This window comes from Ascaphus truei, chromosome 21 (genome assembly GCF_040206685.1).
Source record: "Ascaphus truei isolate aAscTru1 chromosome 21, aAscTru1.hap1, whole genome shotgun sequence".
Taxonomy (NCBI): Eukaryota; Metazoa; Chordata; class Amphibia; order Anura; family Ascaphidae; genus Ascaphus; species Ascaphus truei.
The window spans coordinates 31,207,290-31,228,673 of NC_134503.1; the positions used below are offsets into that span (position 1 = coordinate 31,207,290).

General features: G+C 42.6%; 1 protein-coding gene across 1 annotated transcript in view; it reads right to left on the bottom strand.

Annotated features, from left to right (window-relative positions):
* MEGF9 (multiple EGF like domains 9) overlaps positions 1-21,384 on the bottom strand; it is a 73,065-nt gene that overhangs the window by 24,048 nt on the left and 27,633 nt on the right. The window contains exons 3-4 of the mRNA XM_075579492.1: positions 11,730-11,779; positions 1,904-2,090 (exon numbers count right to left, since the gene is read on the bottom strand). Of these exons, the coding sequence (XP_075435607.1) occupies positions 1,904-2,090; positions 11,730-11,779 (237 nt within the window). The remainder of the gene's footprint in view (positions 1-1,903; positions 2,091-11,729; positions 11,780-21,384) is intronic.

The window sequence follows — 21,384 nt, forward strand, 5'->3', positions numbered from 1 at the left end:
ACTCCCCAATGGGATTTCTTGTACATACAATACTCTGCATTCATACACTTTCACATCATAATAAACACTAGGTCACAAGACAGGACCCCAGCAATGTTTATAAGAGCTGAAACATTTATCACAAGGCAATAAACCTTATGAACATTGGTGGGTCTTATGAAATCTTTGTATTATACAGTATTCTGCCTTTGTATAAGGGATTACAGTGCACCCCACTACTCATTAACAAACTGCCCTGCTCCACTCAATGTCTCATATAATATAGAATGGTTAAAGAGGAGTGTAACTCAGGGAGTAGTTAAACATACAAGTGGAAATAACAGAAGCCTGTGCAATGCTAAGGCCTGGGACATAGTTAGCGCTTAGGTGCTGCTGCTCGCTCTTGCTTGCTGCCGCTCGCTCTACCAGGAGCTTTTTGCTGTCCTGGCAGAGGAGACAGCAAGTGCGCTTGGGAGGCGGGTATCACTGTGTGTGTGTCACTTGGTAGCTGTCAGTGTGTGTGTGTGTGTGTGTGTGTGTGTGTGTGTGTGTGTGTGTGTGTGTGTGTGTGTGTGTCACTTTGAAGTGGTCTGTGTGTCATTGGGGAACCTGTGTGTGTGTGTGTATGTGTATGTGTATGTGTATGTGTGTGTGTGTGTGTGTATATTATATAATATTTTAAACATTTTAAAAAGAGACATGTGAGAATAATTATTAACATTGTGCAACTTTGATAAATATATTCACACACGTGCACACACGTGCACACACACACCTCTGTGCTGCCTCTGTCTTGTCTGGTAGTTACAATGCCAGACCGGCTGCAGACCCATTAGATGGGAGCGGTCACGTGACCGCTCCTCCGCTTCCCCGAGCGGCAAATTTCAAACTTCCCTGTCTCGGGGAAGTTTCTCAGCCTCCGCACGCATCAGCACGCATGCGGAGGGAGAAACTATAGCTGCGCTGGTAACAGATGCAGGGGCTTTGTGCATCTGTTCAGCGCGGCTCAGCGACGCCGAGTTCACTATGTCCTGGGCCTAAGAAAGAAGAACCCCCTGGTAATGGACTCAAAATAATAACTTGATTGTACAGTATATCAAAAACACAGTCTAAAAAGAAAACTTGGAGTGAGAACTCTGTAAATATTGTATACAACAGGCCTGAGTCTGCTAGGAGTGGTAATAGTATGCCAAGCTCAGTAGTTTGTGGTGAACCGCCTGTGTGCGCAGAAATAGAAGGCGATATGTACCTCAGTGATCCATTGACCGAGTCCCCACAGAGAAAAGGGATCCGTTTTCCCAGGGTATACCCAATGTTAGTGGTCTCTCCTACTTCTCCCTTGTGTGCAGGGAATGCACAACACACCCACAACAAACAGAGAACAGAATCCATACCGAACAAAAACAGGTCACTGGAGTTGAAAACGTGTGGCATAGGGCACACACACACACACACACACACACACACACACACACACACACACACACACACACACACACACACACACACACACACAGAGAGATTCAACAGGAGCGTGTTGACCATTGTATTCAGAAGTTTCAGACAAAACGCAAAGTATGGAGAGATGCATGCTGGGTGCTACCCAAAGAAAAGGTAAAAGAATGAATGGGTTTCGAAACCAAACAAAAGCCTGTGACATCACAACGGGGAAGGAATTACAATTCTGTGGGCCAGACAGATCAAAAGAAGAAATAAGTGTTGGACAAAGATGGTACTTGACTGAATTTCAATAGATTAAAAGACAAAAACCAAAAGATTGGAGGATGAAATCCCCCAAAACTTTTCAGAGTAACGAAGAGACTTGTCACGCAGTTCCCGGGAGGTCAGATCATAATTACCTTCATCCCAGCAGTATAACAGAGTTGCTCAAAGGCTTACGGTACAAAGATGGCAGTTTTCTTACCCGTCACAGAGTACGTGAGATGTTCCCTTGGCACTGCAGTTACAGGGAAGGCAAAGTCCCCTCGTTGTGTTCTGATAAAATTCCTCAGCACAAACGTCACAAGATAGTCCTACGTAACCCGGAAGACAGTCACACTGACCCGTAGCGTTGCACACACTTCCGATTGTAGTACAGTTGCAAACTACACCTGAAATAGAAGAAAATAATATATTACAGGGGGAAACGAGAGAAAATACTATGCTTCTAAGTGTAGTTTTCAAAAAGTCTTTTTAGGTGGCATCATCATTTAAGAAATAGTGTGTACTAGCAGAAACACTTAAATAGCCTTGCTTCAAAAAAATAAGCTCTGGTCAGATTCTTCCAGAAATATATTTTTTTTACAGTTAGCTATGAAAGAAAACATTACACAAATAAGCAATATATAGGACAGCCTTGTGTGAAAAACCTACACCTTTTAAATCAGTTAATACAAAAAAATAAAACAGTATGCCACCATTTAGATATAAAAAGAGACGTGTTTGTATGCAAGCTTTAACAAGACACATGCATTATACACCCACGCTCAGTACCGTGAGAAGGACGCGCCTCGTGGCTACATCAACGTTCTGAAGTTTAAATCCCACTGTCCGCTCCTTGTGACCTTGGTCAAATTGTTTGGATAAAAAAAAAAAACGTTCAATCCTTCAAGGGAGCTGGTCACACCTGACAGAGCCTGGGGAGGTTTGAAAGCTTGTATTGCTTTATTAGACCAACCTCTTAACATTTTATTAGGTTGACACAATAAAATGTTAACATACTACCTAGTAATTTATCAAATTAATTAATGGACCAATACTGCCTGAGCTCCATGGCTGAAACTCTACACCTGATACATAAAGCATGGCCCCCTGCAGACACTTACTAGAATGCTCTCCTACAGTCTCTGCACGTTCTTCCTACCTACCAATTAGATTGTAAGCTCTTCAGAGCAGGGACTCCTTTTCTTAAAATGTTACTTTTATGTCTGAAGCACTTATTGAACTGTTATTTGTATTTGTTATTTAAATGAATGCGTGTGTATTACTACTGTGAAGCGCCATGTACATTAATTATTTATATAGCATCAAGACATGCATACATAGTAGATGAGGTTGAAAAAAGACATAGGTCCATCAAGCTCAACCTATGCTAAATGTAGACAACAGATACTTTATCCTATATCTATACTTACTTATTGATCCAGAGGAAGGCAAACAAAAACCCCATTAAGGGGAAAAATTAATTCCTTCCTGACTCCAAGAATTGGCAATCGGATTAATCCCTGGATCAACATCCTTCCCATGTATACTTATTTGGTATATCCCTGTATACCTTTCCCATCTAAAAAGATGTCCAACCTTTTTTTTGAACAAATCTATTGTATCTGCCATCACAGTCTCCATGGGTAATGAATTCCACATTTTAACTGCCCTTACTGCAAAAAACCCTTTCCATTGTTGCTGGTGAAATTTCCTTTCCTCCAACCTTAAGGGATGGCCCAAGTCCTTTGTACTGCCCGTGGCATGAATAGTTCTTTTGAAAGCTCCTTGTATTGTCCCTGAATATATTTGTATATAGTTATCATATCCCCTCTTAGACGCCTCTTTTCTAATGTAAATAAATCTAATTTAGCTAGCCTCTCCTTATAAGTTAGAATGTCCATCCCCTTTATTAATTTGGTGGCTCTTCTCTGCACTCTCTCTAGTTCCATAATGTCTTTTCTTAGGATTGGTGCCCAAAATTGTACTCCATATGCAAGGTGTGGTCTTACTAATGCTTTGTAAAGGGGCATAATTATGTTTACTTCCCTTCCATCCATTGCCCGTTTGATGCAAGATAAGACCTTGTTTGCCTTTGCAGCTACTGCATGACATTGGGCACTATTGCTAAGCCTGCAGTCTACAAGCACGCCTAAATCCTTCTCCATCAAGGATTTCCCCAATATATCTCCATTTAATTTGTAAGTCGCCTTTTTATTCTTACATCCCAAATGCATAACCTTACATTTATCTGTATAAACCTCATCTGCCATTTACCTGCCCACGTTTCCAGTCTCTCCAAGTCCTTCTGAAGAGAAATTACATCCTGCTCTGATTCTATTACCTTACACAATTTAGTATCATCAGCAAAGATGGAGACTTTGCTCTCGATCCCAACCTCAAGGTCATTAATAAACAAGTTAAAAAGCAGGGGTCCCAGTACTGATCCCTGGAGGTACTCCACTCACGACTTTAGCCCAACCTGAAAAAGTTCCATTTATGACAACCCTCTGTTATCTGTCCTTTAACCAGTTTTCAATCCAGGTGCATATTATTACTGAGTCCAATTTTCTTTATTTTGTACACCAACCGTGTGTGAAACCGTATCAATAGCCTTTGCAAAATCTAAGTAGACCACATCAACTGCATTACCCTGGTCTAAATTCCTACTTACCTCCTCAAAGAAACAAATAAGGTTAGTTTGGCAAGATCTATCCTTCATAAATCCATGCTGACTATTACTAATAATTTTGTTTTCCATTAGGTATTCCTGAATATTATCCCGTATTAAACCTTCAAGTAGTTTCCCTACTATTGAAGTCAGGCTTACAGGTCTGTAATTTTCCGGTTGTGATCTAGCTCCCTTTTTAAATATAGGCACCACATCTGCTTTACGCCAATCTTGTGGTACTGAGCCTGTGAAAATGGAGTTCTTGAATATTAAATATAATGGTTTTGCTATTACTGAGCTTAACTCCTTGAGAACTCTTGGATGTATGCCATCGGGGCCAGGTGCCTTACTTTAATTTTTTCAAGTCGCTTATAAACTTCTTCCTCAGTTAACCAATTGTTCATTAATATGGAGGTTGTGGCTTCCTCCTGCGGCACTACTATTGAACTTGATTCTTCCCTGGTAAACACAGAGGCAAAGAATTTGTTTAATACCTCAACTTTTTCCTTATCTCCAATAATCTGCCTACCCATCTCACACTGAAAGGGTCCTATATTTTTCTTCTCATTTTTTGCTATTAAGGTACTTAAAGACCTTTAGGTTTGACCTTACTTTCTATTGCAATCCTTTTTTCATTATCCATTTTTGCTAATTTGATTGCCCTTTTGCAATTTTTGTTACATTCCTTATAATTCTGATACGATGTCTCCGTCCCTTCTGACTTAAAGAATCTAAACGCCTTCCTCTTCTTGTCCATTTCCTCCCCTACCTGTTTATTTAGCCACGTTGGTTTTGACTTATTTCTTTTATACTTATTACCCAAGGGTATACACTGATAAGTGTGCTTTTCTAACAATGTTTTAAAGACTGCCCATTTATCTTCTAAATTTTTCCCTGCAAAAACATCATCCCATTGTATTACTACTAGATTAGACCTCAGTTTGTTAAAATCTGCCTTTCTAAAGTTTGAAGTCTTTGTTGAACCCAAGTAATCTGTTTTTTTGATAATTTATTTCAAATGAGACCATGTTATGATCACTGTTACCAGGACTTGAATATTTGTTATTACTTCTACATTGTTTGATATGACCAAATCCAAATCCAGAACTCTCTCTCTCCTGGTTGGTTCCTCAATAATTTGGGACATATAATGGTCTTTAAGCACCCCCAAAAACCTGTTTCCTTTTGTTGTAACGCTAATCTCATTGCCCCAGTCTATGTCTGTATAATTAAAATCCCCCATTATGCAAACATGACCCAGTTTTGATGCCTTCTCCATTTGCAAAAGTATTTTCGCTTCCTCAATCTCACAGATATTTGGTGGTTTATAGCAGGGGGGCGCAAACTTTTTTCCCTGCGCCCCCCTGACGGCTGTCTCCTCGCTCCCGCGCCCCCCCCCAACCCCAACTTACCCGCGCTCCGGCGTAATGACGTCACGTTGCCATAGCAACGTGACGTCACATGACCTCGCAGCGTCATTTTGACGCCGCGTTGCCATGGCGCCGCAGGGAGGAAGCCGCCGGAGCCACGGTAAGTTAGGTTTACAGAGGCCCTGCAGCTCCCCCGGCACTTAATTTAAGTGCCTTCGGGAAGCCCGCGGGGCCTCTGTAAACCCCGCGCCCCCCGTCGGCAGTGTCGCGCCCCCCCTGGGGGTCGCGCCCCACAGTTTGCGCACCGCTAGTTTATAGCATATTCCCACAAACATTTTCTTTATACTTTTACCTCCGCTGCTAATTTCTATCCACAAAGTCTCTACATTTTCATCATGCCCTTCATAGACATCATCCCTTATAATAGGTTTTAGATCCGGTTTAACATATAAACATACTCCACCTCCCCTTCTATTTGTTCGATCCTTCCGAAAAAGAGAATAACCCTCTAAATTAACTGTCCTGTCATGAGTTTCATCCATGTTTCAATAATGCCTATATCATCATACTGCTCCCTTGCAGCTATTAATTCAAGCTCCCCCATTTTATCTGTCAGGCTTCTTGCATTAGCAAGCATGTATTTTAGTTTGTTTTCAGCCTGTACTATTATCTTATCTGCTCCTTCCTTTCTGCGCCCACTTGGTTTAGTCTTTAGAAGTTTTCTAGTATTATCTCTATTTACTATGGGTGTCTCACTGCTTGTCAAACTTGCACTTGCCCCCATTCTACCGCCATACCACCTTGTATCCTCATCTATTCCATTTAGTTCATTATCTGTTTTATTCCCCTCCCACCTCCATCCTAGTTTAAAATCTCCTCCAACCTTTTTAGCATTCTCCCCCCTAGCACAGAAGATCCCTCTTCATTGAGGTGCAACCCATCCCTAGAATATAGATGGCACCTCTCAGAAAAGGAGTCCTAGTGCTCTAAAAACCCAAACCCCTCCTTCCTGCACCACTTTCTTAGCCATGCCTTAACCTCCCTGATCTCGGACTGTCTCCCTGCGGTAGCGCATGGCACTGGTAGTATTTCAGAAAATACTACCTTGGAGGTCCTAGCCTTAAGCTTTTGGCCCAGATCCCTGTAATCATTTTTTAGGACCTTCCATCTTTCTCTATCTTTGTCATTGGTGCCAACGTGTACCAAGACAGCCGGGTCAATCCCAGCCCCCCCCCCCAACAATCTGTCTACCCGATTCGCAATGTGCCGAACCCAAGCACCCGGGAGACAAAATGTTCGGTTCATGCGGTCACGGAAACAGATTGCCCTATCTAACTTCCTAATAATGGAGCCCCATCTTTCTTTGCATCTGAGCATCCCGAGTCCCCACTGTGCTGGAGGAACTATTCCCCTGGCTGCTAGAAGAATTAGTCTCCCCCAGCCTTGCTATTTCTGCCCCAACATTCCCAATATCTTCACTCAACATGGCAAATCTATTGGGATGTGTCCGCTCAGAAACGACCTGCCTCTCCCTATTGCCCCTGCTTCCCCTTCTGTCACCCAGCTACCTACCTGCTCCTCACTAACAGCGCCACCATCTGCACCACTAGTCAAAGCAAGGGCCTGCTCAGTGAGCTCTGAACCCCTTTCAAGATTGCCAATGTTCCTCAATATTGCAAGTTCCCTCTTCAGATCAGCAATCTCTGATTCTAAAGAGACCACCTGCTCACACTTCTCACAGCGGTATGCTCCTTGGAACAGCTGCTCCAAGTGCACATACATGTGGCAAGATGTGCATTGAGTGGCATTTTCAATCCTGCTCAATCTAACAACTATGAAGTTTAGAAGTACTAACAGTAAACTGTACTTCAATAAACTATACCTTGTTTAACCGCTTCCTTGTTCAAAATGCTTCTGGTGCTAACTGCACACACTTTAAACAACCAGCACTTCAAATCAACCACACAGGTCAGTACATACATCTCTATTGCACACAGAAATCCAATGCATTTACATTTTGTCCTAATGTCATTACGTGTTCAATAATGGGATATCCACTATGCCAAACTGTTCTGAGTTACAAATTCTCTTCTTCCAGTGCTTTCTATTATATATTCCATTGTACAACCAAATTGTGTTCCAACCCCTAGCTATGTTTGTGGATAAATTATTACAGCCACTGGTACACAGTCTACACTAGACAACCTTAAAGACACCACGGACTTCTTATCCAATAGCTGTAAGATCAACATACGAGATATCGTTTGGCTCTGTACCCTAGATGTGCAGAGCGTGTACACAGCAATCCCACATGCAGATAGTTGCTGTTACACTAAGGGAGCGTTACAGATAAGCACACTACCTGGGCCACTGATAGAGTTTACACTTGCACTCTCCTTAAGACAATACAAACTAAAAATTATTTCAGATAGAATACTCTACTGTATGAACAGGTACAGGGAACGGTGTTGGGAGCAAACATGGCACCCACATACACCCACCTATTTATGGCAGACGGAGGCTAAATCTGTCTTTAAGAACATTCAGTATTCAGGCAGTAGCCACACCTGGAGGTGTTGCATTGACGTGGAAAGGAGATGAGGCGAAATGAAAATTTATGGAAGACCTAAATGGCCGTCATGACACTTAATTTCACCATCAATAGTAGAGAAACTGAATTTTCTGTTTGTTAAGCTTTCTGTAAAGGAAACAAGCTTTTTATATAAACAGACAGACTATCTCATTTACGGGCAGTTTCAACCCCCACGGATTAAAAACAGGTTTACCATTTAGCCAACTACTACGAGTTAAGCGGATAGTAAATGATCCGAAATTACTACATACCCATGGAAACTATGCAACAGAAATTCCTCACTTAGGCTACGCTTATAGTGCCGGCGATGTCCTGCTATGTCGCTGGAAAAATCAAATTGAGATTACTTCCAGCGATCGCGACCAAGCCGTCGCTCCGTCGCGTCACTGTTACTATAAGCGCATGCGACGGTGGCAATGCATTTGTTTTGATGCGGTCGCGTCGCTGTCGCAGGCACTATAAGCGCAGCCTAAGGGATATTTTTAAAAAAAACTATTGAAAACGTGCTTACAAAAAAGAGAATTAATCACGGGCAAACCTGCTTTGTCCCTAGGAGGAGGAGGAGAAGAAAAAAGAAAAAGAAAAAAGAAGTAGCGGGAATCCCCTTTGTAACTACATGCAGTGTAGCGTCTAAGGATTCTGCTCGATCTGTGACGGGTTTTGCTGCCAGTTCAGCTTTTCCAGACTGCTGTCCTTTTTTGCTCAAACTGGCCATTTTGTATACTGGCAGCCTGCTAAACAAGGCTGCAGTTCCTGGTGGGAGTCACTGAGCAAAGTTCTGCTTGCTGCAGCTCCGGTTGATCTTCGCTGTCACACATTACCCTTTCGCCTATTTGGAATCCCTGTTGCTGACCCCGGACCGTGACCCCGACCTCGCTGCCTTCCGCCTGCCCTGACCTTTTGCGTGTCGTCTGGACTCTGCACCACTGCCACCAGCCCTGACTTCTGCCTGCTTACCGGCTACTAATACTCTTACAGGACTCTGTCCCTGGGCTCTGGTCAGTTATTCTGCATCCCTTTGGGCAGTTTCAAAGAATAAGACGGAACTGCACAGAGGTTGCCACCTTTCAGGATCAAGCAAAAATTCTAGAAGAAAGATTTAAAGAAAAAAAATTATGAACCAACTATGATACAAGAAGCAAAAAATAGAGCTCTAAATCAAGATAGAATAAGTCTATTAGGCAATTCAAAAAAGAAACAAGCAAGTGATAATTTCATACCATTTATTACACAGTTCAATAGAGAATCAGGTAAAATCCAGAACATTATTCGTAGGCATTGGCATGTTTTAAAACAGGATGCTATTTTGAAGGACTACCTTCCAGAATATCCGCAGGTGGTTTTTACAAAGGCAAGAAACTTAAAAGACAATATAGCTCCAAGTGCCCTAAGAAAAGAGTTAGGTAATGTTAATAATACATGGTTACCTGGAAAACCCAAAGGTTTTTTTTTTAAGTGTGATAAATGCAAGGCCTGCAGATTTGGGGTTGACAAAACGGATACCTTTATTTCTACCAATACAAATGAAATTATAAAGATGAAGGGATTTATTAATTGCAAAACACATATGTAGTGTATATTTTGACTTGTCCCTGTAATTATCAGTATGTGAAAAGAACTATCCGCCCTTTGAGGGTGAGAATATTAGACACATACGTAATATAAGTATTGGGTTAGAAACACACAATGTGTCTCTCCACTTCAAAAAATGTCACAATTCAGACCCCTCCGGACTTAAATACATGGGGATTGAACAAACAACCCACTGGAGGGGAGGAAATAGAGTTCAGTCTTTATCCAGAAGAGAATCCTTTTGGATTCATAGGTTGAGAACGCTGCAGCCAAGAGGTTTAAATGTCGATTTTGACATAAATGCATTCTTAACCTAATTTAGAATTACATATACTTTCTAAATTCCTGAGAATTGTTGATAACTGTTAACCTTTTTTGGTTCGCTTTTATGTTTGTTTTTGTGTCTAATTATTGTATTTTTTATTCTAGATATACTCAACCTTGGATCCATTAACAGTTAATGTTATGTAGAAAGGGTTAATATCAGTGACCATCCTTTTGTCAGCGTTTGTGCAGGTTTATTAATTAACAGGCACATGTGTTGACACATGAATGGTTAATATTTTATACGACATTTTATATAAAATATGCCCTTAATACTGTTATTTACAATGTGATTTTCATGTATAATACTGTGTGTGTTTGTTTACATGGCATCATGTTTGTTATAATGATAGCCATTTATCTATGCATTATGTAATGTTAGAGTAATGTGTATGTTTATGATGATAGCCACTTCTTATTTTCTATTATTCATGCCATATGGCATATTAATGTAAATATATAATATAATGCGCTATGTTAGATTGTGCGCAATGACATCATTCATGACGTTTCGTTATATTAACCAATTGTATGGTGTTTTTTTTCTACTGTCTGCTTGTACCTAGTAGTTACAAGGGATGTTCATGTCAAGGCTCCATAAAGTTTTGGGTTGTTGATGGTCACGTGACGACGCGTCACGTGGATCGCTACGAATCCAATCACAAGATGGTGGATTTGTATGCTAAATATAGGGTAAAGATTGGCCAGCACACCTCAGGACTTTGTAAAGTTTTGAGATATTGAATATGTAAATAAGATACATGACGATGCATCACGTGATGCGTCGCGTGACGTGATGACGTTATCTATGACGCTCCGCAATTTGAAAATTAATGCGGGGGGTTATTTAAAGGAGGGAAACATAGAGGGAAGTTAGATTAGCCCCTGATAAAGACTTTGCAGTGGAAACGCGCGTTGGGTGAATCAGTGATTACTAAGAAGCCCTTGTTGATGACATCCTGAGTGGAGGACAACTTTAATCAGCCCAGTATCTGCTGTGACAGCCGTGGAGCGGATGCTGTTGCTGTAATACTTTTGTCTGACCCTATGACCCAGGGTGGTCTGAATGCTCACAAACAAAGGCACTTATGTAAGTGGAATACTTTGTGTTTTTAACATTAAAAACAGTACTATACTATTTTTGCTTCCCCTTTTTTGTATATGGACTTCCCCCCCTCTATATGGATCTGGAGTACCCGTCTGGAAACATAAGTTGGTAACTTTTAATAACCACAACGCTTTAATTTCACGTTAAACACGTGAGTGCAAATTTTATAGAACCTTCAACACTGAAATTATCTGCTGAGGGTGACAATATTGCACTATTTTGTGTTTTCACTTTCCTTTCATGTCCTGATGTGATTTGCACACCTGTTTCTCCTTCGTTTGCTGATTGAATCTGGTTTGAATTCTACATCTGGAGCTGCACTCATTAAGGATAGTATATCATCTGTGTTACTTTGATTTGTTAGTAATATTATTTGCGCTTGTTTTTCTTTTCACTAGTCTGCATCCCTACCTGAGCCCTGCGGTCCGCTTCCTGATTCAAGACGAGCACCGTCACAGCATCTAGGCATATTAAGAAAATGGTGTCTAAGAACTGGCACCTGTTAGAGAGACCACACGATAATATCCAATTTTTCCCTATAAAAGACCAAGGAATGTCAGGGATACCATTATCAAAGAGGACTCACTCAAGCAATGCAAAATCATTCCTGTCTAATTGCTCTGTTGGGACAAACCCATGTAGAAGCCATCACCAATGTAATAGCTTAGAGGTGAACATTTCGCTCGCACACAGGCAAACCGTTTAAAACAAAATGTCTTCTGTACCCAGTTAAGCTCTTATAATTTATATCCTAAAATTCCAGTGTGGCCTTTTATACATAGGCAAGACTATTAAACAGTGTTAACGAAATGGTTGCCCAACAATAGGAATCAAGAATGTGATGTCAGAGACTTCCGGTGGGCAGGCCTTAGCAATGGCCGCATGTTAGAAGCTCTGCGCAAAGCCCCCTGCATAATACCCCAAAAAACCACCCCAAAATATCAACAAAGCAGGAGGGGAGCAAGAAATAAAAACAAGGCAAACAAAAAGAACAGAGCGATTCACCGGGAGTCAGATCGGGCAGTCTGCCAGGAGGAAAGAAGGGAAAAAAAGGGAGGACCGGAGAGAGATCAGAGGCAAGCCCCGCCGGCACAGGGGTAAGGAACCAGCTGCAGGAGGAAGCAGGCTGCCGCGGACAACCCGACAGCAGAGCCAGCAAGGTGGGAGGTCTTGGAGCGGAGGGAGTCACGGACGGCAGCACAGACACCAACACAAGCAAGCTCACAGCCAACTGACACGCTGCACACCCCCCTCCTCCTCCCCCCCTCCCAGACACAAGAGACACTAGGAAGTGAGTTCTCCAGGCAGCAGTGCGAGGGAGGCTGGGGGCTGCGGCTGGACAGAAGAGGAGGTAAGGCGGGAGCCCCTGGGAATACTCCCCCTCACCCACACACCAAACAACACTGCAAACAGACCAGCTGGGCAGTCCAGGGGCAGGCAAACTTTGAACAGGGTCAGAGGGGAGACAGGAGGGGAAAACATAAGGAAAGATACAAAATGCATTTGGCTGCTACTATCCTGTGTACCCCAAGAAATCAGTGAGGGAGGCTGATACAAGCTCCAGACACTCTACGCACCCCCCCCCCCAAAAAAACCCCTGGTCTGCCACCATCTTAGATTAGGCTGCAGTGAGCTTCCTTCCCCCCCCCTCCCCCTCCCCTAGCAAAAGCACCCAGCTGAGTGCAGCATATAACGGTGTGCAGGAAAAGGTAAAGGCAACACACATCTCAAAATTGACAAAATATATAGATAAAACAAGTACCAGGATCAATAAGTAAAAAGACAAAGAAACAAAAAGAAAAACAGGTGCCCCAGAGCCACAATCGCCAGATAGATCTGAAAGAGTTAATACACCACCGATAACCCAAGAACAGGAAATGACTTCGGCGGAGGCCATAGCCAGAGAGGTGCTGAAGCTGATCTCCCCTCTCTTCGAGGAAAAAATATCCGAGCTTAAAAATGTTATACAGGAGACGCTGGCACAGCTGGGCTCGCACGGGCAAAGACTGGAAGAATTGGAGAGCAGAACCATGGTTTGTGAGACAGAAGTACAGCAGCTGCAAAGCAAGCTAGAGGCACAATTTAAAACCATAGTATCTATACAGGAAAAACTGGATGACCTAGAAAATAGAAGCCGTAGAAACAACCTGCGCATAATAGGGATTCCAGAAACTGTGAGGGGGACAGGTCTGACCCAGATGCTATCAAAATGGCTGCCGCAGGTGCTGGAAATGCCAGGCCCAGCAGAAGATCTGAAGATAGAGAGAGCTCAAAGACTAGGACCAGAAAGAAACCAAGACAAAGCCAGACCGAGACCGGTCATCGTGAGGTTCCTAAACTACGCAGACAGAGCAAACGTGCTAGCAGCCTACATAAAAAGGTCCGATCTGCACTACAAAAGGCAACAAACTACTAATCTTTCAAGACTTCTAGGCCCAAGTATCACAAAAAAGGAGAGTTCTCCCCATTATGCAAATAGTTATACCAGAAAGGGAAACAATTTGCATTACTCTACCCGGCCAAACAGTCACGGAAGGCTCCAAGACATTTCTATTTGAGTCACCAGAAAGAGCGCACGCGCACTTTAAAAAAAGTGGGACCAAATCCACGACCAAACGATTCATGAACTAAACAAAAGGCAATCTTGGCAAACCTAGGCCAGCAAAAGCCAACTAAGTCAGCCTGGTTGGTGAGAACCCACAAGAATTGCCACACAAAGCCCACAGACACAGCCGGTTGCTGCTTGTTAAGCTGGACCAAACACGACATGACAGGAAAAGTCCACCAAAAACTCAACCAAAATCGAAACTTCCTTCAACTCCAAAACACCAAAAACCTGGAGGGGGCCGCTCGCTGGGACGGCTCACCTCCAATGGAAAGCAAACAAAACAAAGATTATAACTCCACAGAAGGAATTGGATAGATGCAGCCTCAAGATGACGCTAAAGTAGAAACAGAGGATTCCCAAATCCGGATAAACGACCTCAAGATGGTCTCCTGGAATGTCGGGGGCCTGAATTCACCAGCAAAAAGAAGGAAGATACTCTCCCACATCAAAAGATCCAAAGCACAGGTGACGCTCCTCCAAGAGACACACCTCCTGAAGGAAGATACCAAAAGACTAAAAGCACCATGGATCCAAGAAACAGTTGCGGCACCATATACGGGAAAGCAAAGAGGAACTGCAATACTAAAACAAAAATGTGAAATACACCATCCATAAAACTCTGAAAGATCCAGGAGGAAGATCTCATGGTCGACATCACCATAGAAGACTCGAGACTGTTGTTGGTTAATGTATATGCTCCGAACTTGCCTAACCAATTGTTTTTCACAGATCTCTACCAAAGAATTTTGGAGTGGGACGCAGGGACCGTGGTTGTAGGTGACTTCAATGTAGTGGAGGACTGGACACTTGACAGATCAAAAAACAAAAAGGGTACCGCACCACGGGGAACTTTAAAATCCTTCAGGGAGAACCTAACACTGGTTGAACCCTGAAGAATTTTAAACCCGCTAGAAAAAGATTTCACTTTTTTTTTCACACGCACACAATATATTCTCAAGAATAGACCGGTTCCTAATCTCAACCAATTTAATGCAGAGAATAAACTCAGCTAAGATTGAAATTATTATATTTTCTGACCATGCACCAATATGGATCAACTTAAGACTCAGTAAACCCAAAAATATCTCGCGAAGCTGGCGCATGCCCAGGTATCTAGCCGACTCAGAGTTCAAAGCGTATCTACAAAACCAGTGGTCCAATTATGAGATGGACAACCAGCAGCATACTGTAGAACCCATTCTGTACTGGGAAACATCTAAAGCAGTACTTAGAGGCCATATAATTGCTTACAGTATTAGGAAAAACAAAACCCTCAACACCAAACTGAACAACCTAAACACACAGCTAACACAGGCGTTACAAATATACAAGGCAGATAACAGAACAAAATAAGAAGCAGTATTTAGAAACCAAAGAGTTGTACGAGGCACTGCTGACAAAGAGCACAAACCCAATTTATGTATCAAAAAAATAGCTATTTTAGATTGGCCAACAATTTCCCCGGTTTATTGCCCCATCTAACAAAAGAAACAAAAAGTACTAAATCAAATAGTGTCAATTAGCACCAAGGAGGGTGGCAGAACAACAAACGCCAAAGAACTTTGTGCAACATTCCTTAATTACTACAAAAAACTCTACACAACTATCTCAGATGAAAAAGAATTAGGAGGAAAAGTTATACAAGAAGCAAACCTTCCTCAGATCTCCCAAGCAAATAGAGAGGTCCTAGATAAATCTATAACAACCCTAGAAGTACAAGAAACTCTCAACACACTTAAAAATAACAATCACCAGGACCAGATGGCCTCAGCGCAGAATACTACAAATTATTAAACCCACAAATAGCAATATCACTAACCAACCTATACAACCATATAAGGGAGGAAAAACAAATACCGCAAAATTTTAATCTAGCGAAAATAATTGTCATCCCAAAACCAGGCAGGAATCTGGAACAACCATCGTCATACAGACCCATTTCCCTGTTAAACCAAGATTTTAAAATTCTAACAAAAATTTACACAAATCGCCTAAAAAATATACTCCTCTATATTATATCTCCAGAGCAAACAGGTTTTGTCCCCGGGAGACAGTCAGTTACGAGTATAAGATCAGCTGTGGCTCCGGTGGTGGCAGCAGGACAGACCAAAGGCAACAACAAATGTAAATCTCGACGCTGAAAAGGCATTCGACAAAATTACATAGGCACACATTACCAGGACTCTCCAGGCACAAAACTTTGGGGAGAATTTTACAACATTAATCCAAACTATATACAATTCCCCCAAACGCCTATATCACAGCTAATGCACTAAACTCAGAACTTTTCACGTTACAACGGGGAACAAGGCAGGGCTGTCCCCTATCCCCAATGTTATTTGATATAGCACTAGACCCCCTAATTTGACACCTAAAACAGATGAGGAATTCAAGGGCATTCAAATAGGTGGCAAAGAACTAAAAGTCGCAGCACTTGCGGACGATATGCTCCTTTTCATTTCAAAACCTCAAAAGGCAATACCCGCTATTATAGAAGCAATACAAATATATGGCAAAGTCTCGGGTCTAACCATCAACTATGAAAAATCAGAGGCACTAGCTCTAGACTGCAATCAAAAGAGAGTGGAAGGGCCCCTTCCCATTTAATTGGTCAAAAAAACACATCAAATTTCTGGGGGTACTCATCCCGAGCGATATCCATCAATTATATAATATTAACATTAGACCCCTGATAGAAAACATCACACAAACGCTCCGAAAACAGCAAAACTTAAGCGTAACATTTCTGGGGAGATGCCATCTGGTGAAGATGACAATCTTCCCAAAAATCCTATATACACACACTGCAGATGTTGCCAATTATAATAAGAGACAAAGACGAAAAAGCTCTAAACAAAGCATTTCAAATTTTTATATAGAAAAACAAAAAGCCTAGATTTAGTATGGCAAAACTACAGCAACATAAAAGAAATGGAGGTGTAAACCTCCGCTCACTTAAAATTTACAACTTGGCCGCTCTTGAGATATGTGGGAGACTGGATAAACCACACAAACTACTTCACAATATATGAAATTGACCAACAAATGTGCCCAGATATAAACTTGGCATTATTGTTACATATGCCATCTCACGAGTTCCCACGGGCCATAAAAGAGAACCCATTACTATTCAGCACATATAAAGCGTGGTACAGAGCCAGGAAAATACTATCTTTACAAAAGGAACCAATCGCTATTTCTACCGTTCACTAAAAACCTGCGGTTTCAGGAAGGGAAGGCGAATTACCTTTTGATGCCTGGGAAAAGAAGGGAATCCTTGGAATAGGGCAGCTCCTGCATAAACTAAAAATCACAGAATTTACTCATTGAAATGCACTATTGAAAAGCGCTATGTACATTAATGGCGCTATATAAATAAAGACATACAATACAATACAATTCCAGGAACTGAAAGATAAAAATACGCACTACCCAACACACAATTCTTTGCATACCTACAGGCCAGGCACTACGCGCTGACATCACTAAACGACTTACCAACAGCAGATAGAGACAATCAACTGGACGCTCTCTTCCAAAGGGCAAACTATGGGAAAATCTCAATATCAAATTGTTATCAATGTCTGAAGAAAACATTACGTTTTGATGGCAACACACCGGGAATGGGAGCTCGGTTAACAGACTGCCGAAATCTAAATATGGAGACTATCATGAGACAGTTTGGGAAATCGTTGAAAATCATCCCATCCACAATATACCAAGAAATGCACTACAACATTTTACATAGAACATATACTACACCCAAATTCAGATACAAAGCAAAATTATCTCTGGACAGTAAATGTACAAAGTGTGCAGCGCCTCAGGCAGATCTTATGCACTGCCTATGGAACTGCCCAGTGGTCCAAGAGTTCTGGTCACGAATGGGCGAGTACTGCAAAGATTCCCTGAATACAATAATCCATATAGATCCCAAATATGCGATTTTTAATATCATAAACCTAAACGCTGAAGGGGCAGCAGGGGACCAAACTGATAACAGCAAACTGAAACAAATTATAGCTATGGCCGCAAGGAAAACAATCTTGCAACAGTGGATACATAACACTCCCCCATCTCTGCAGCTGTGGAGGGAAAAAATGTTTAGTATATTCACATTAGACTGGGGAGAAGCCACAACGCAAAAAGGAAAAAAAAGCGGAATGATTCTTCCAAATCTGGGAAAGCTTCATTGCCGCACAGACGAGACAAAGACAAAAATCAAAGAAAACTTTAAACACACAACATGGTATGCAACACACACACACACACACACACACACACACACACACACACACACACAACATGGTATGCAACACACACACACACACACACACACACACACACAACATGGTATGCAACACGCACACACACTCACAACATGGTATGCAACACGCACACACAACATGGTATGCAACACGCACACACACACACCCCCCCCAACATGGTATGCAACACGCACACACACACATCCCCAACATGGTATGCACCACGCACACACACATGGTATGCAACACACACACACACACACACATGGTATGCAACACACACACACACGGTATGCAACACACACACACACACACACACACACACACACACACACACACACACACACACACGGTATGCAACACACACACACACACACACGGTATGCAACACGCACACACGGTATGCAACACACACACACACACACACACACAACATGGTATGCAACACACACACAACATGGTATGCAACACACACACACACACACACACACACACAACATGGTATGCAACACACACACCCAACATGGTATGCAACACACACACCCAACATGGTATGCAACACACACACACACACACACACCACATGGTATGCAACACACACACACGCACACACACGGTATGCAACCCGCACACACACGGTATGCAACACGCACACACAACATGGTATGCAACACACACACACACACACCACACACAACATGGTATGCAACACACACACACACACACACACACACACACACAACATGGTATGCAACACACACACACACACACACACAACATGGTATGCAACACACACAACATGGTATGCAACACACACACACACAGTATGCAACACGCACACTAACCAGGAATCCCCCAATAAGATTCTGAACACTACACCATCAATAAAAAATAAAAAAACAGACCGGGGGGGTAGAAAAGTACCCAATAGGACTGTGGACGATACCATAAGACTAGTGAAATAAATACCTCAGGATATCAGACAGAGGTGTATGGGTCGAACAGGAGTTGCGAAAAGAGTACAAACATACTGAAGGAGGGAAGAGCCCTTATATAAATGACTTGGTTAGTCTGTCAGAGGTTGAAAACAGAAGAAGCAAAGGCTGGGGTATACTATCAAGAGGGAATAAGTTGAAGCTAAAATGATATAACAGATTGACGTAGTACAAGTTAATGTTTACACGTTGAGTTGAAGGTTCAAGTGTTACTATATTAAAAATAAAAAGGAAATAATGCAAAACAAATATTGTATGGAACATAAAGAGATACCTGTATAAGAATCTGCTACATTATGCATGTTAAAAATATACTGTATGTACAAGTCTGCAGAATTTCCAATAAAAATATTTTACAAAAAAAATAAAAATAGAATGTGATGTCAGATACTTCTGTAGCACGTCACTTCAGACAAATGGCACACAACTCATCACAACTAAGGTACCAGATTATTGACCATATTAAACCATTACAGAGCGGTGGAGACAGAGAAACGTATTACAAAGAGAAGTGATATGGACCTATATACTTGATACAGAAGCCCCGAGGGGATTGAATGAAAGATTAGTTCTTGGGATAAGTTCGACTTCAGTTTAAATCCCAAATGTGCGGGGACCTGTTTAGGCATAGTGATTAGTCTCATAATACTAGCTCCCGGTCCACGACTTCTAGGGGCTTATTTTAGTGCGCTTTTTCTCTCCCCCTAAGATCAGCCTCGTTTGTGTTTTTTTCCACTGAAATCACATAGGATATGTTAACTCCATTACAAGAATCCCCTTGGTCACCAATAGTCTAATAATTCCCTTTATCACAAGTATGTGGATCATTATTCATTTAGGTTTAAATTAGTATGTACCCGTAAGTACCTGAAGCACTCTTTCCTTACAGCACCAATACTCTAAGGCTGGGATCCTGTTATTCTGGCAAGAAAACAGAGGAAATATGTGCCTTTCTATCCACTTTATTTCTGTTAGAAAACACTGAATACTATAAATGATCATTACTGAATTGGTTATGTGTATTACTGCTCTAAAACGGTGTGTATTGCTGCCCAAAGTGTATACCCTGGACCTGTTGGGTTGTATAAATTGCCTGTACTGGTATTGCAGCCCGTACTTTGCACAGCCTGCCCCAGTGCCACGTTTGTTTGGTGTCCACGTTGCTTAGTTACGCGACATCATCGCGTCACATGCATCGGCCAATGTTGCGGGATGCAATGACTTCAGAGGAGGATGGAACCGCTCCCCTTCTCATTGCACAGGTGGTGGTAATGGGCGAGTAATTAACCCCCTAGGGGTATTTATATGCGGTTGTCAGTCAAAATACACATGTACGGTCTGAGGAAAGGGCTTTGTGCCCTGAAACGTCACACTATGATTGTTTCATCCATTTGTAGAGCAAGTTTTTTAAAGATTTTTTTTTAACATTTTTGATTCCAGAGCGCTTCCTTCAAAATTGCCGACACGTACAACTTTGTGTAGCCCCGGTTCCCCTGAGCTTCTCGAGATCCCCCTCCTTGCGGGCAGCGCGGTCGCGAGTGCCGCCGGAGTCAGCGACGGACCCGCCCGCTGCTTGCAAGGGTGGGGGCCGGAACAGGGAGCGCTCCGGGTCCTGGGAGTCTCGGCGGCTCACCCGGCTAGCGGGGGCCGCCATTACAAAGGCGCGCGCATGCGCAGTGGTCGTACTTGCACAGAAGAGACTAGGGAGTTGCGGCGGCCATTAGGAAGTCGCACATGCGCAGTAAGAGCACGCACGCGGCCCCAATGCAGCTATAGCCTCCGCGGGACTGCAATTCCCATGAGGCCTAGGGAGGAAGCCCCAGGTGACCCAAAACAGCCAATAGGGCTCAAGGAATCTCAGCAGTTGCAGTTGGCAGTTGGGAGTTGGAGCTGGGGGAGTTAGGGTGTGTGCAGGGAGCAGTAGCCCCTAGCACTAGGCCTAGTTACCCCCAGAGGTCCCAGATAAGTTACCATTCCCCAGTTTGTGGTTGGTTCAGGGACAGGCCCTACGTAAGGAGATCTGCCCCTTTAGCTATTTGGTTAAGTTATGACACCCTCAGTGTCGAGCAGCCTGATTGCTGGGTCTGGGCTCAGACCCCTCATTTACATAGAGACTATCTTCGTGGAGGCCCAGCCAAGCAGTGACTGTGGCCTGCCGGCTACAGGCGGATCCCCGTCAAGGTACAGACGGTGTG